A 17623-nucleotide genomic window follows, 5' to 3' on the forward strand; every position below is an offset into this window, starting at 1 on the left:
ACATCACCATTTAACTACGACCATGACACGGTGGCGAACACTCGCGGATGAGCTGGGTCACACACACACTAAAAGGTGCACAGGAAACAACTGCACACACACACACACACACACACACACACACAAACAAACAATTTTTACACACATGCAGTCTGATAGTTACACGCTGTTTCTTAGAGACGTAAAGAATAATTTCTCAGAACCTGCTGCTTTTTCTGCATCATTTACAATAACAATAATTTTGCTCAATATTCACTGTGTTTTCAACCATTCAAATCCATCATTCAAAATGAATAACAGGCAATTACCAAGAGTGCAATAAACTATATGACTAATGCATGGTCCACGTTATGACTAATGTATAGCCTTAGGATACTTCTGGCTCTTTCTGATTGGATAAATATTTCATGTCACATCCTGACCTACAGCACATGACATGGAAAACATGCTGTGGTGAGGAATTGAACAAATTGCCCCCTATGAATAAATTTGTTTGTAAGTAGTGTAGGAGAGAAAAAACACATAACCAAGCCACCATCTGCAAAGTTACCAAGCAGCCCCCTTTTTTATATCTAAAACATTACATTAATATTGTGCCTGTTCTTGAGAAATATAATGTAACTGCATCCTGTCTTTACTGAGTAACAATTATCAGCACCAAAGAAATATGTAAAACATAAATAAGTTTTTAATAATCATTCTCATTTGCCAGCTATACAGAGAAAAGCAAAGAAACGTTCCATTCACTTTTTCATTTAGCAGTTAAATTTAATTTATTAATCATCAGGTGGAAGAATTGTAGTAAAATACATACACAGGATATAGAAGATGTTTCTATTAACAAATGGACCAAAATGAAAAATACATTTGCCATCTTGAGCAAACTCATTTAGGTTCCACTCTAAAGGCAATTTTTTCAGAGGGTGAATATTGAAATTGTGACATGATGGCAAATTTAAAAAGCTATGTGATTTTTAGTTAAAGTAGTAAATTGCATAATATCGACATTATATAGAAAGTACCAGAAATGCAAAGCTGTAAGTAAAAGTGGTGTTTATTTTGTAACTGATAGAAAATGGTGTGACCTGTGTGGAAAGAAAATACAGAAGGTGCTACTGTAAAAATATATGTTTTAATTTATATTTTATTTCTGTGATGATAAAAAGAAAGTATACAGTAACAGGACTTTAGTGCTAGTATCCAGTATCAAATATTACACCCATTACAGTATTTCTCTATCTGAAAAAATAGAGGTAAAGAGAAAGAGGGAGACAATTTTGGAAGAGCATTTTTCAATACTGCTGGGGGAAGATACAGCCTAGAAAACAATGGAACCAGCTATATATCTCTGTATGGATTGGGAGGCTTGATAGGGAGGGAGGTGGGCAATCAGGACCGCGTGGGCCCCCGATGAGAGCGGTCCAGCAGGGGTTATTGGCTGAAGCGGGCCCCCAGGGGTGCTCTCTCTCCCTCTGTTTCTGTCTTTGGGCCCATGGGTCTCTCTGGGGTCCCCGGGGAGTGAAACTGTAGAGACCAACTCGCTGCAGGGGCCCTATAGGCACCAAGCATGAAACACACCGAGGGGGGCAATCCGCTGAATTTAGGTGGTCGTGCGTCGACACACAGACAGACAGATGGACAGAATCAAAGACAGACGAGGAAGGTGTCATCCTCAGGTATCACAGCATTTGTATTCCGCGTGTTTGGATGTGCGTATTTTACTTGTCTAAGAGAGAGGAAAGGGCAGTCAGAGAAAGAAAAAGTTTGATTCAAGTTTTCAGAGCTTAACATGTGGGATAATGACATCCAAGCATCCTCTGCCGGTCTGTGAATTCATCTGAGATGCAGGTGCTTTGATGGTGGTGTCTTTTTAAGCGTGCGGATGCCTAGTTGGTAGTTTTCTTGTTCTGTTGTCTTTGCGGTCGTGTCAGACAGAAGAAAAAGAAGAGTTTGGTCAGGAGAGTGCGTGGAGGACGAAGGGGTGGATGCTGTAGGTGTTAGCATCCCTCCTCCTCCTCCTCACCTCCCCATCCTCCTCTACCCCTCCAACACCATCTTATTTTCCCCTCTTTCAATCTCGCACACCCTCCCTCCATCCCTCTCTTCCACAGACGCGCACAACCACACTACATTCTACAAGAAATAATTGCTTTTGTCTGGAAGGAGTGTAGGGAGGAGGGAAAGGGGGCGCGCATGGCTCCCTCTGTGGAGAGAAGGGGGTCTTTGAAGGACAACTAGTCACTTCTCCCTTCTCTCCTTCCTTCTCCTCTCTCCTCTTCTTGCCTCACCTCCCTTCCCCTCATTCTCCATCGTTTGCTTCACCTTACTCCTCTCTGTCAGTTTTCCTCCTCTCCCCTCACTCTCCACCTCTCTCCTCCATCTCCCTTCCTCCTCCTCTCTTCTCTCGCCTCTTCTTGCTCCGTTCCCCTCCTCTCCCTCATTGGACCTGCGGATGTCATCTGTCATACGTGAAGCGGAGGGAGAAGGACAATAAAACCTGGTTGTCTACTACAGAGGATGGCACATTTTTCATAATTAAGAATATGCCACTTTAGACTGCAGCACACATTTCTTGACAATATGGCTGTCTGTTGATGACAGAGAAAATGACGAGTCTGGTGATGATAGCAAAATCATTTATTTTATGTGCAATTTCCATCCAAACAGGCCTAATCACCCGCAGCATTAAGTGAGCATGTATTAACAGTCCTGCAGGATGGGGCTTTCAGGCCCTACAGGAGCAAGAGCTCGCTCATTCCTATCGATTTGTCCGTATTGACTGCGATGTTTAAGGTATAGATTTTTCTATTTAAAAATCTATATCGACAATAATCTAGTGTGTAAGCGCCCGGCGTTGACTGATGCTGGCCTGTAATTGACAGCGTGTAACATGTCGGTGCCGGGGAGGGAGAGGGCAGGAGGCGAGGAGAGGCATGCTGGGCAGGCCGGCATGCGTGGCCGGGACGGAGGAAACAAGATCCGAGCGCAGGAGGGAGGAGAGGGAGGTGGTGATCACCTCAATCATGGAGGAGCTCATCCCCTGACACTTTGGCTTTTTATTCACATTTTTTGGCATGTTTATTTAAAATGCAAACAAATATGCAGATGGTGCATTTATAGTTTTCACTGGTTGAAAAGTCACCAAAATGCACTTTCAGGCTGCAAAACAGCTTCATATTTCTCATGCTCGGAACAGCAGTGGTCGCTCTTGTCTTCCTATATCTGAATAACCTAATGATACACCCTCGTCCGCTCAGGAGGGCTTATTAAAAGCAGCACTGATGAGATAACTTAATTGTGTGCATGCTGGGTATCCTGATAGGTATTAGCGTTAAGCACCTATAGGTATCCATGGATCCTCCTATCGGGTCTTCATCCCTTCCCAAGCAGGCCGGTAGTAATGCACTGATCACCATTGGCATCATTATAGCCGGTATTATTAAGAGGGGGGAAAAATCCAGAAATCAATACAGGATACCTTTTGCAGCGGTAGTGAAAACGAGGGAGATGGGGGTGGGTGGGAGGAGGGAGGGGAGGGAAGGAGGGGATGGAGGGAGGGAGGTGCGGGGGTGGGGTGGTGATGTGTGAGTAGTAGCGGGTCCTCTCTCGCCTCAATGTTGCGGCCAGCCCAGTGGCAGATCGCTACAATCCTGGAGGGAGCCGGGTCGAATGAGCTATTGGGGTTCCCAAATAATAACGGGGACAAACAGACAGACAAAAAAGACACACAGACGGATGGACGGAGATAGGCAAGTGTTCCGATAAAACGCGAGACCATAACCGGATTCTATACGCTTTTCTTATTCCCGTTTGTTTTGTGTTTCTCTGTTTTTAATTATTTATTTATTCGCTGTATTTATTTATTTATTTATCTATCGATTGATTGCGTTTTAATTACTGCCTTGTGACAGAGAGCGAGGGAGGAGGAGCGTCAGGGCCAAGCGCGCGCGTACTGTGTTTGTGTGCGTGTGTGTGTGTGTGTGCGTGCATGTGTGTGTGTGCGTCTGTGTATATGTGTGTGTGTTTGTGAGTGTGTGTCCGTGCAGCCTTCTCCCCCCACACTTGTTTATTTATTTGATGATAGCCTTTAATGAAGCTGTTTTACATGTGCTCGCGGCGCGATCCGCTGCTTTGCGCGAGCGGATGAATGTCTTATATGTAGCCTTCATGCAAAGGAGAGAGGAGGAGCGCGTGCAGCTAGAGACCAAATACAATAGATCAAACCAAATACTACAGAAATCCAAATAAGACTTTCTAACTCTGCTGGCCTTTTACACTGTCTCGTCTGTTTCTATGTATCATGATTTATTGTGCTGTTTTAAATTGCAAAGCGAATACCAAAGCTAAGCCCGGCCGGTGATGCTACAGGAGTAGGCTAGCGACTGTTCTCATGCCTTTTCACACCTATAGGAAAACATAACTGGTGAGGAGTGAGAGGATAAAATAAGCTCCCGGGCCTCTATGTTTACTCAAGGAGAACGCTTTAGCAGTGCAAAGGTAAGAGAGAGACGCAGGTGCATCAACGCCAGGCAGGTGACACACAGCCTTTTATTATAAAGCTACTACAATAGGCCTGTAATTGTAACACAACTTTTCCTGTAGCCTGTAGAAGTGCGAGGTCTGCTCTCCTCTCTATCCGTCTGTGTGTTAGTCTGGACTGTAAGCTAAACTGCTGCACTCAAGGGACCATCCTACATATATGTTCTATGCACATTTACACCAAAACTAATGCCGGCCACCAGTCGACATCCACAAATGTAAATAAAAGGGCGCAGCTGGGCTACATGTGTACACACCTAACGGCGAATGTTGTGAGCTCTCCATACCAAATATTCCCCCAAAGCTGTCTACCAGAGAAACGGACGAAGACACAGAGGCTTCAGAAGAGGACAGAGCTTATTACAGTACTTCTGTCAGATTATTTGCATCAAAACAAGAAGCCGGAGGAAGATCATGTTTGTTCCCTTGCCGGTGCCGTTCGTGTTTCAGAGAACTGCCCCTGACCTCAACGCCTGGCGTCTCAAGTCCCCTCTGGCTCTCCGCTCCAACTCCGGTAAGACATTTTTTCCTCTCTTCTCCCTGCTACACACCGTCCATGTCGGTCAGACTCCGCCATGCAGACCCGCCCCGCCTTGCTCGGTACCGATGCACTTGCAGCGGGGAGAGCTGTCGGCGCACACACCCACTTACACACGCACACACACTCCTCCGGCTCCCTTTGAAGGCTTAAACGGAGTCCTTTACACTTGCGGGGTGGTTGTTCAAATCAAAGAAGCTTTTCCCGAGCGCGCTGGAGTGTCCAGACTGTTTGAAAATTAATTGAGTAAAATGTCCGGGTTTTTTTGCTGTCCATTCTGTGGAACGATGCGCCACTGTTCCACCCGTGTGTTGCTTAATTTCCACGCCGACTATGTCCCTTTCTCCGAGTGTATTTCTCTCCTGTCTCCGTCCCCATCCTTCCCCTCTCCTCCACTGCCTGCGCCTGAGCCTCAGCCTCCGTCTCTCCCCAACTAGACTCTCGGCAGGCAGGGAATATTCATGCCAACTTATCGATCCTGCGGAGATCGATTCCTGGGCCGGTGGAAGCAGGGAGAGGGGGAGATAGAAGGAGAGAGTAGGTGCACGGAGGAGTACGAACGAACGAGAGGGGAGAGAGAAAACATCGCTATTCTCTCATTTTACTTCATATTGTTTTGACATTGTGTTTTATTCATGTAGATGAATTGTTGGAGACTCGGTTTTGCTTGGCGAACATCTCTGATTCGCCACGGTGACAGCTTTTGCTCTGACCTGCATGCTGGTTAGGGGACAAGGCTCGCATCTTTGTAAACAACACTGGAAATACACTTCCAGTGACTCCATCTCTCTGTCCCATCGCTGCTTGGCTGCTGCACGGTTGAAAGCGGAGGAGCAGAGGGAGTGTGGAGTCAGGGAGGGGGGGAGGGTGCCGGCTGGGGCTGGGGCGCCGTCTGCGTTTCATCTGCGCTGAAGCGGAATAAAAGGACGCATGGTGGGAGCAGCCGGGCTGGCTTCAGTATGTCACTGACTGTCGTTGTGAGAGAGCTCCAGCTCAGTCCAGCTTCGACTGTTTCTCAGACATGCAACAGCTGCTCACCCTTTCCCCCCACTGCATCTTTGGAGAGGGAATGATGCGCTGGCTCTAATGTGCTTTCTGTCCTGTGTGCACACCAGAGGACTGCAGAGTGTAGGGAAGTGAGGGAAAATACCGTATGAGGTCAACGGGCTTGCATTTCCGACGCATTTCAGTATTGAAGTTATTCACTAATGCATATACAACTTGCGTATCAGTGCGTAATGGTGCGTAAATGTGGCTGGTGTGCACCTTATCCGATGGATAGGCTCTTAAAGGGGCAGGCATCCCCCCCTCAGTGCACAGCTCCCCTCTCATTTCCAGATCAGTTCAAGCCCATTTGATTTCAGAGATGCAGGCTTCACCCTTACTCCACATACTCAGTCAGCAGTGCACAGCATGTGACAATAAACGGATAGGTGATAGAGGGGAGAGGAATAGAGGGTAGAGGGATGAGAGGAACCTGTTACCTATCATATCTCTAGAGATATACACAGAAAAAAAGGGGGAGAGGGGTTGGAGGGAGGACGTGGGGAAGGAGTGGGGACCGGGGAGGAGGAGTTTTCGCGCTCCGCACATTGAAAAATGGCGAATGTCAGAATGAGATAAAAAAAAAATGTGGAAAGAGAGCGGGAGAGAGGGAGAAGTGGGTGAAAGTAAGAGTAGATGACAGAGTGAAAAACGAGGAGGGAGAGGAAAACCCAGTTTGAGCTTGAGAGGTGAGAGTAAACCACGGATGAGCCATTATGTTGCAGTGTCCCGGGCCAGGGCCAGCATCTGAATAAGCAGGCAAACTGATGGGATGTGTACACAGGCTGCTGGATTCCTTAGATGGTGGGATAACAGTGATTCACAATGCTATGCTGATTTTATTCCACTCTGATAACACAGTACAAGGTGCTGTCCTTTTCAAACTCAGAGGGTTTGTCGCGTAAAGGGTGCAGGGTCAGTTCAGCATCTCAGGACTGAAACGAGACTGTGTTGTTGTTTCCTAAAGAACTGTGCATTGGAAAACAACAAGGGATGGCATCAGATGGAAGTTTTCACCCACAAAGAGTCGACACACCACAGAAGTGTCCTCAGTAACTTGCTGTTTAGTTCAGGCCTTGTACCTCTGAGCTCTGATCTGTGCTTCCCCAACCTCCACTGGTAGCTCATACACAAGATTTTAACACACACACACACACACACAGGTTCTTTGGGGGAGTTTTAGCTCTTTTGACTCAAGGTCTCAGTTAACTTGTTTCTTTGACTGGTGGCAGCTCCTTGACTCCTTTGAGTTGGAGCTTTGTACAAGGTCAGAGGTCACAGCAGGAGGGTTTGATTTAGCCCCACCTGACCCCTCTCTGCCCCCTGTGTTTTCATTCTCTTTCATGTAACAACAGGCCTCGAGCACTCATGCACAACCCCTATGGGGGCTCTCTCTTACACACACACACACACACACACACGCAGGCACATCGTCATGAAACAGACGAAGCATCATATAGCATAAAACAAGGATGTTAGACCGTTTTCCACCTGGGTAGTGAGCTGCTTTAACTGATCCAGGTTTTGTTCTATTTTTAATGGCATTGTGTCTGTGAAGGTACAGGTCAGGGCCACCGCTATGTGAACTGTGTGTGTATGTGTAGTAAAGTGGTTTGTGAAGCCATCAGCATTAACTGGTGTATGAAAGTTTAATGGGACATAGAGGAGAAACCGCAGGTTTCCCACACAGTGCAGGGCTTGATATGATATGATATGACTTGATATGATGGGACATCAAGGAGACCAGAGACTGCTTTTTTCCCCCCCTCTCTCTTTCTCACACACACATACACTTACACAAACACCTAGATTCAGTTCATCTCAGCTACGCACCTTCTGTCACACACCATTAACCACCATCTCCTACCATATACCTTCTAACTCTCTCTCTCTCTCTCTCTCTCTCTCTCTCTCTCTCTCTCTCACACACACACACACACACCCGACTTGTTCTGTTTCTGTCTGTGGATTTCACAGCAACATTAACAATACAGTTACTGATTTTTGTATTCCTCATAACTTTTCTCGACCATGTAGGCTAATCTGATTTTTTTAGTCCAATAAAATGTCCAGTCTTAATCCATCAGTCACCAAGTCAACAGTCTCGTGTCTGCGCTTCCTGGCTACTTTCAAGACATTTCTGCATATTTATAGGGTGCTGCCACATGTCTCTGATGGCTGATGTGAGACCATGCATGTGCTTACCCATTTGCTCTGTGTCTGTCTGTGTGAGAAAGAGAGAGAGAGTGTGTGTGTGTGTGTGTGTGTGTGCGCAAGCATGAGCACACGTGCAAACCAGTGTGTGTAGGTATAGATCGGTTTGTGGAGGGGAGCGTGCAAGTCGCAGTGTTAACATGATTGCAAATGACAAAATGTCAACCTGGGTTTGTTAGCAACATAATGGGGAATCAATAGACACGAGAAAGATGTCAATACTACATGCTTTATTGCATTAAGCTACCTCTCTCCTTCTCTGTAGCCCTCTCTCTCCTCTTCTTCTCCCTTTCCCTCCCACTCCCTCCTGCTCTCTGTCACAATACAATTCTCTCTCCCTCCTCTCCTCTCCCTGTGGTAGTAGAATTAGATTGCAGTGTATGAGCCAGCCACAGGGTCCTGAATGCAGCAGGCTGACGGCAGAATGCTTCAGGAGCTAATGGGGCTATCGGTTTGGCTATTTACGTATATAAGGCTCAAGTAGATGTCTCAGACACAGTTTGACAATGTAACGAGGCCCAAAGGAGCCACGGCAGTGACGTCTTATGTTTAACTGATGCATTAATGCAATGAAACTGACAGCGCTTGAAATCCTGCTCAAGAAATTTATTATAAGTAATCATTGAATACCAGTAAAATCATCTGGCGGCAGAAATGGCTTGTTTATAACAGTAAAGCATCATTTCTGAGCTGTCCTTGTAGTTATGTACTTAAGGTGACAATATTCTGTTTAAATTGATACGTTTGGGAATTAAAGCTGTTACGCGGTTTTGGATTAATCCACACAAATCCAAGTGTGTACTGATAACACTGTTATTTATGTTATAAATTCTTTTTAATCCTATTAACTGTTTACCTTCTTTATGGATTTGCACAGGTGCTCATATGCACCAATAGGTTGTATTTATATATAGTATGTGTGTGTGTATTGATGTGTGTGTTGGTTTGAGACTAATGTAGTATTAATGCTGATGAGGTCCCAAAGCTCATTAGCAACAGTGAGTGGTATTGAGTTTCTCCCGGGGAACAGGACGGACCAGAGCACACACACACACACACACACACACACACATATATAGTACATCCCCATCAGCCATTAGTGTATTAATAACCATCACCACACGCACATATAAACACACTCACACACACGCTGTCACCAATCAATGACCTTTCAAATATGCATACTCCAACAAAGACACTCAGAGCATTCATGGCAAGCAAATCATGCAAACATATTCATCTAAAGAGCTTGATGAGTAGCATTTACAGGCCGTCCATTATTCTCCAGTGTGTTCGCTGCACACTATATCACGGGATTGACACACACATACACGGACTCGCACTTCAGAGGAATAATTTTGTGCACTTGGTGGCTGTGTCCAGTGAAATACAGCCCAGCATTAGTTCTAATCAGAGGCTGGGTGAGCAGGCCACTTAATCAGACTTATCACCTGGAGAACACACACAGGGAGGGATAGATGGAGTGTGCGTGGGTGTGTGTGTGGGGGGGCAGTTAATCAACACATCAGCAGGAATAAACACATACAAAACCACCTGACTCCATTCTGGGTATTGATTTATACTTCTTTCTGTGTTTCTCGCTGCCTCTCTCTTTCTCTTTCTCTTTCAGTAACACACAGATGACGTATATATGGGGGACTCAAGTATACTTGACCTCTACGCGGGGGGCATCCTGTTGTACTGAGTGTGTGTGTTGGCGCTCGGTCAGTGGCGCCATGGCTGTGATCAGGGTTGGAGTAGGCTTCGCCACACGCTGCCAATCACCCACATCAGACTAGGCAGTCAAAACAAGCTTTTGAACTCCTGCTGATCATATTGAACTCTTGATTATCTGATTTTAGTGCTTTTTTTTTTCCACCCAAGATTGTCTGATTTATTCAAACATCAGCACAAAGGCTCAGCGGCAGACTCTCTACATTCCTCTGGTCAGTGGGACTCAAAGCTTTGTGCGTTTCTTTGTAACAAAACATGCAAGGTCTGAACAGCCTATTTGCTGAGTTGACTGTGCTCTCATAAACACACCAACAACGTGTTTTCGCCAGCTGCTGTCTTTTTTCGTTGTTGATTGCCGCAGGCTGTAACCTCTGCCACCTCGCTCATGTGCCAGTACATTTAGATAATAAAAAAGACCAATAAAATCCAGGGGTTTGATTGGGTGTCTCCCCTTAGCCCGGCGGAGCGGACGACTAAATCAGAGGTCCTTCTCTCCATTTCATTTAGCTGATAAGATTTATGGTAATGAAGGGGTCCTATTAACCTCTGGGGTTCCACTGCTGTCCTTCAGAAGCAGGGTGGATGAGAGTGCTTACCGATCGGGTTTTGAGGCAGAGGCAGCGAACATGTCTGCTATAAGCAATGTCACGTCATCGCAAATGCACCCTCTGGAGTGCACACAGCTCTCTCTCTCTCTCACACACACACACACACACACACACACACACACACACACACACACAACGGAGAGTCTCCAAAAGCAGCTCAGCCCTTTGAGAGAGTTGAATGCATGTTTAATCTCCCTCCTCTCTTCCTCCTCTCTGCATTTTCCCTCTTCTTTATCCCCTCTATCCTTCCTGCTCTCCATCCTTTCTCTCGGCAGGAGCGCCCTGTTCTGAAATTAATCTGTTGTACTCCACCACTTCTTCTCCCTCTCATTCCCTTGTGCAATCTCTCTTACTCTGCCTTTATTTTTATAAGTGCATAGTCCCACTCTTTTTCTCGTTGCTTGTGTAAACAAGTGCCAAGATATTGATAAGATACTCCTTAGCATAGGTGTAGAGGGGACACAGGGGACACTGCCCCCCTCAATATTTAGAACATGACTGTTTGCCTTCCACCCCAATAAAACGTAAAAGTAGCAGAGGACTTTTATTTTGACAAATGTAAAGACATTAATGCCATAAATTCATGCAGAAAAGGCACAAATTGGTGCATTAAAATTCACCAGACTGCAGGTCAAAATTTTGTAGAAGAGGACCCCCAAAACCCCTGTTTTATATGTGCCCACCCAATGTTGAAAGGAAACCTACACCCTTGCTCCAAAAAATGACCAATGATTTTAAAGTCAAAAAATATATTCCAATAGATCATTTTCCAGTCTAAATTAACATTTTAGATTCTGAAACACCCCCAGTGGGCTGCTAATTACTCAGCTACTACAGCTGGGCTACCTTCGTACCTGCATCTATCCACACCAATATTATTCACTGGTCGTCCATAAATATTAGGGGGCAGAGGGAAAGGGGGGATGACAGAGGGAGGCGTAAACCCCTCCTTCTCCTGTACAAGGGCTGCACCCCTCTGTCCCTTTGTCTGCTTGTAAAGGGGACGAGGGAGGAGGCGCAGTGTGGGGGGTGCCGAAGGAGTGACTAAGTGACCTCTCTCTCCCCTTTCTTTTGACGCGCCCATGTTCTGTCCATTTTGTCGTGCACGTCCCTCTCCCTCCCTCCTCTTTCATCCTCTTTCGTTCCCCCTTTTTTCAGCCTGGTTAAGTCGCCATGGCTGTTGGCCTCATATGTCCTGCCCCCCCACCCACCCTCCCCGCCTCTGCCCGCATCTTCAGCAGCAGCAGCCTGGTTGCCAAAGTGTCTGTAGGACACATTAAGGCCCATAAAAGCCTAGTCTGCGGTCGCACTCTTAACCACCAGTCAGAGGTAGTGTACAAAAGTGACTTTAAATGAGTCTGTGATTACCCTGGAACATGGAGAGATACTGAAGTGGCCAAGAGAGTGTGAGACAAGGCCGGAGCGTCGGAAAGAGGGGAAGAAAGAGCGGCTCTTGGATGTTTCTCGAGTCTCTTAAGGAAAATTGAACAGAAACGAATATTTGTTTCTCCTACAGCTAAGAGCTAAAAAGGCGAAGTTGAGTGGAACAAGCGATGAAAAGTTATAACCCAAATTTTTTTTTCCTGCCGCCCACCCCCTTCATCACAACCTGCTCGCCCCTCCCCTCGCCATCCACCCTCTTCCTAATTGGCCACATGCTGCCTTGAGTGACAAGTGTAATCATCAGTCAAATTATGATGGGGGGAAAAGGTGGAGGCCAGGGGAGGTGGAGGAGGAAGAGAGGAACAGCAGAAGGTGGTGGTGGTAGTGGTGGTGATGGGGGGGGGGTTGAAAGGAAGTGCTTTGATCAGAGACAGAGAGGGGGTGAGCAGGCAAACAGACAGAGCTACATGGAAACCTGCTGTCCACACACCTGCTGCTTCATAGATGGGCAACATTAACACCCTCAGACCTCAGTGTATGATACAACATCACAGACGAGCTTTGTAACAGCAGCCGCCCTCCGTAACCACAGCTAATTAGAGAAATGTGCCTTTATTTTTATTACAATGTAAACTTGGTATTGAACTCAGACTCTTTTCCTCTGTTTTGCATTTCAACCCCAATAGCAGCAAACCTCCTCTGCTGCCATTACAATTGCAACACAGGCTAGAACAATAAAATCACAGGGTGTGGTGTGGTAGCAGCACACTCTATGATTCTCACCCGGACGCACCAGGCCGGCCTCGTGTTATATTTGGATGTACTTTGTTAGCGAGAGCAGATGTTAGCTCTACAGCCAGCTAACGAGGTTTACAGTAATTAGGAGTGCTGATGAAGCGCTTTGATTCTCCGGCTGTGGCGGCTCTCTCATTAGCGGCTAGCTAGCTAGCGCTGCAGCAGGCGCTCCAGTCACATCCTATTAGGCGGCTCAATGTACACTCTGAATTAGGACCAGGAGATTAAGTGGAGATGAAAACTGTCTGCGTACACACACAGATAAATGCACACACACACACACACACGCACGCACGCACACACACACATGAATTCGAACTGTTTTAAATAGACCAGCAAAGTTCACATACGCTTACTGTTATAATGAGGTTAGTAGAAGAAAATTCCTCCTTTGGAACCAAAAATTTAATAAGATACTAATTGGAGCTGGTGTTGCTCTGAACGTGAAGCATGCCTCAAACATATGCATGTGCCGAGTGCCAAGTTTAGTAAAACAGGAGCAACAGACAAATTAAACAAAGAGAGACAGGTTTGTTTATGTGCGTATGCGTGAACCTCCTGGTGTCTAATCCAGGTGGTGGAAAATTTCCTGCAAATTAAAGAAAAACAAAAAGACAACCTTGAAAACACTCCAACACCCTTTATTCCCCCTCCTGTTCTTCTCCTCGCCATTCGTCAATACTCTCTACATGCTCCTCTCCACTCGCTCCTCTCCCTCTCTCTCGTCGTCTTTTGTGTGATGGAGTGATTATTGAGGACGTGGCTCCCGTGTTTAACGCTGGTTGATGAAGTCTGCCTTTGTCTGTCTGCGCTAACCTGTCGCAACCGGGACACCGCTTATAGCAAAATCAATACACAGAGTAGAAGAGAGAGAGGCCTGGCAAGGGAGGTAGAGAAAAGACGGGAGAGGGAGGAGGGGTGTTTGAAGGTAGATGAAGGCAACGAGACAGAGGGGCGAGAGCGAGGATGGAGCAGGAAGTCATTGGAAAGAAAAAGGAAGAGAGTAACATAGAAGGAAATTTTAAATACTTGACTCCACCGCTGCTGAAACGTGGTGAATGGCTGGTGTCGCTTGATGGTGCCTGTGTGTGTGTGTTTATGTGTGTGTGTAAATCAGGGCATTTATATGTATGTGTTTGTCTTGCCTGTGCGTGGCCTTGACCAAGGGGCAGTTGTATCACTTGCAGTGTGTGTGCATGTGATTGTTTAAGTGCGTGTACACCAGCAGAACGGGACAGCCCCTATCTGTGTGTGACAATCACTCTGTGTGTGTGTGTGTGTGTGTGTGTGTAAGAGAGAGCTTCGTTTGCTTCCTCTCCCCAGAGTCGAAGCTGGTGTGAAGAGGAGAGGAGAGCGACAGAGGGATGAGGAGAAGGACGGAGGAGGAGAGAAGGGTAGTAGGGAGAAGGAGAGGTGTATGGGGTGAGGAGGAGGAGGAGGGGGGGCAGTTGTGTGAGAGAGGCACAGCTGGGAAATGAGAAATGCAACCCCCCCCTCCCAGTATAGCACCACCTTACACTCACACATACGGCGCACACACACACACACATACACGCACGATCCCCATCTCTTTATCCTCCCCTCAGGAAAGACGGGTTGGAGGTGGAGGGGGGTGAAGGGAAGGGAGAGGCAGGGGGGATAGGAAGAGATGGAGAAGGGGACAGATAGGGGCATTAAAATTCATGGCCTTTTTTTTATTTTCCCTGCTGAAAATCAATAGTGTTTACTATGAATGAGTGGAACAGTGGACAACAGTGGTGCCGGGGGGACAGAGAGAGACAGAGAGAAGGAGGAGGAGGTGGAGGAGGAAGAAAAGACAGAGAGAGTGAGAGGAAGGGGGGGGGTGACTTTATTGCGATAGGCAGAAGCACCAGAGGCCAAGGTTAAAGACCAGCAGGGGCAGAGAGACAGAGAGAGATAGAAGCACTAAGTAAATCCAGTTGTCTTCTAAAACAGACATACTGCCCTGTAAATGCATATTTACTATTGGCTATCATAAGAGCGTAATGCAAAGTAAATCATAATCTGCCAAGCTGTAATGTTCCCCCACTGCAATACCAACTGTTCAACCGCCTTTACTTTTCTTACTTTCCATTCCTCATCCCTCGCTTCGGCTGACTCTACCTTTCAAAAACTGTGTGTGTGTGTTAATTGGCAGCCAGCAAACACCACTGACACGGTCTCTCACAAGTAAACAGCAGACCCATACGCACGCGCACACACAAGCCGTCTTACACACCCATAAACACACACAAACTCCAGACCAGTTCACACTGAGTTGTTCTGCAACCCTGACCCTGTTTCCTGCTGCTGAAAGCCCAGAAGTTCAGGATGGCTTACCAGTGTTTTGATTAAGCACTGCCTGTGTGTCTCACACCACTTGATCAAAGAAGAAAAACAGTGTGGTTTTTTTTTTCATCCGTTTTTCTAGTTTTTACTGGATGTGGCCCCTACATGTTCCATAGCAATCAAAGCTTTTATAACAGTTATGTCGTTTTTCTGTCTGAAAAATTCTGTCAGTAAATAGATTTAAGGGTGCCAAATGCTGCTTCTAAATTACTGCAAAGTTTTGTTTTCTCTCATTTTTCTTCTTCTCCCCCGAGACCAAATAGGCCTTTTTTCCATGCTGTATTTCTTTCTTTTCTACATGTATGGTATCAGATTCTCACCATGGAGTCTGTGTCTTCAGGTTATTTTGTGCACAGCTGTGGTGGACTGGGTGAGTGCGTATGTGCCAGCATAGAGGAGTGTGTGGCTATCTTGTGTGTATAAGCCCCTATCGTTGTGCACACTGGTGTGTTGCTGCATTGTCGTGCATACGGACGTGTGTGAGTGTGAGTGAGCTGTGCAGGGGGGTGATATATATTCAGGCAGCTCATGCATTATGGAGAGTGCAGGTGAGAGCGTCTAAATGTGAACTTCTGGTATGTGGAGGGTTCAGGGCCAATCTCACCGAAGCCTTTGGTATTAGCATAGCATCTCCATTTCAAATCGGCCTGTCAAAAGCCAGGAGCATGTTTTATTCAGCAACAGATATTGATCACATATTATGCATGCATACTAAATCTATATTACATACCAAATCTAAGGCTTTGATATGTATATGATACTGCTTTCCAAATGCACTGCTGAATGTGGGTGTTTGTTATGTGCATAAACTCTGCAAGTCTTTGGTGATGCAAAATATATTTTTGTTTCTTTGCAGCCATCTGATGTGGTGATAGTATGCAGCAATGTTGATCAGCCGTTAAACTTAGAAGCTGGGAATGATGTTTACTGGTCAAAGGAGAGGACAGAGGCAGGCAAAGTGCATCCATTCAGCCACTGTGCATGTGCGAGTGTGGACACTGCATCGTCTGCAGGGATGAGGAGAGTTTGCTGAGGTCAGAATGGCACGGCGGTTCTTTCCTGTGGGCTCGGGTTTGTGTGTTCATTACTCCGACGCCTCAAAAGACCAAAGTGGGTGTTGTGTGCTAACTTCAATTTCTCAATCCACTTATGGAGCTTCTAGCTTCTTGGCCAAAATGACCTCCAAGCACCCATATACATTAACAGCTGACATTTCACTATACCAGCGTCTCTTTGTCCATCAACATGTTTTTCCATCAATAGTTCTCCATGTGTTAAAACCGGAGACCCGAGGCCATCTCTGCCTCTCTATCATGTGCCGGTTTTTACCATCATGCTGCATCGGTGCTGCACTAAATCTCCCTTCTCTAAATGCTGGAGTGGATGAGAGGTCACAGTATATGGGGGAGGAGGACAATGCAGGCTTTAGCTGTGATGGAGCTTGCTTTTTCACCCTTTATGAGCAGAGGTGGCCCATTTGCTGAATGGGACATGAGGAAGGTAAATGCTGGTTGGTTAGGGAATGAACAGTTTTTTTTTCCGACCACGTGACTTTGCCCTGTCTGGGGTTGAATTCAGTGTTTCATTAGCTATCTATCTTGTACCACTTGTTTTTTTTTTTCTTTTCTTTTTTTCAACAATCTTGTCCACCCCTCTCTCTCTCTCTCTCTCTCTCTCTCTCTCTCAGTACTCTGTTCCCTTAGCGACCGTTTCCAAGGTGCCCATTCCCAAGGGCTGGAGGAGGGGTCCAGTGATGTCATGCATGCATAACTCCACACCTGTAATTCATGTCCTGTTCTCCCCTTCCTCTCTGTCTTTGTCAAATTTTTTCCTTCTTACGTTCAGTTTTTTTTTCATGTTTTTCTACACCACTATTTCTTCCGTCTGTTTCACCCTCATCTCAAATGCTTTTTTTTTTTTTTTTTTACACTTCCCCCTCTCTTTTTGTTCCGTCCTCTGTGGCTTTATTACACGTCCAAAAACTGCCTTTTCCACCTCCTTCCCGCTAGAATAAAACTCACTTTTGATTTAGGAATCACTTTGGTTTGTTCTGGATTTAAACTTGCAGTAATGTATATTTATTTTAACAGTATGGAACAGTGGCGCTTATCTTTTCACTTGCTGTTAAAAGACAGACAGTTGAGCTGCCCCCTGTCCACAGTGTACATGACTCTCTACATCTGCTCCATGTTTAAAAGGTCATTTGTCAAACCTGACATTTTCTGCCCTTACCAAAGGTTTCCTCAATATCCAGCCCGGCTCCCCCATTCAGAGTTTATGTTTTTTCATCTATTTGTTTGCTTTTGTATAAACCTTTTCTGACAATACGTTCCTCTTCAGTGTCAAAAGATATCAGGAGAGTAGGAGGCTGAATTCTATCATCTTGTAATGTTCAATAAATTAAGGCATGACAGATGCG

At 46.0% G+C, this 17623-nt stretch overlaps 1 protein-coding gene across 4 annotated transcripts in view; it reads left to right on the top strand.

The window, feature by feature from the left end:
* Positions 1-4950: 4950 nt before the first annotated feature.
* The window catches only part of pou2f2a (POU class 2 homeobox 2a), a 40996-nt gene continuing 28323 nt past the window's right edge, over positions 4951-17623 (top strand). For all 4 annotated transcript variants that reach the window (XM_049583599.1, XM_049583597.1, XM_049583600.1 and 1 more), the window contains exon 1: positions 4951-5053. In XM_049583599.1, the coding sequence (XP_049439556.1) occupies positions 4954-5053 (100 nt within the window). In that variant the 5' untranslated portion in view covers positions 4951-4953. The remainder of the gene's footprint in view (positions 5054-17623) is intronic.

The sequence above is a fragment of the Epinephelus fuscoguttatus genome, linkage group LG8 (assembly GCF_011397635.1).
Source record: "Epinephelus fuscoguttatus linkage group LG8, E.fuscoguttatus.final_Chr_v1".
Taxonomy (NCBI): domain Eukaryota; kingdom Metazoa; phylum Chordata; class Actinopteri; order Perciformes; family Serranidae; genus Epinephelus; species Epinephelus fuscoguttatus.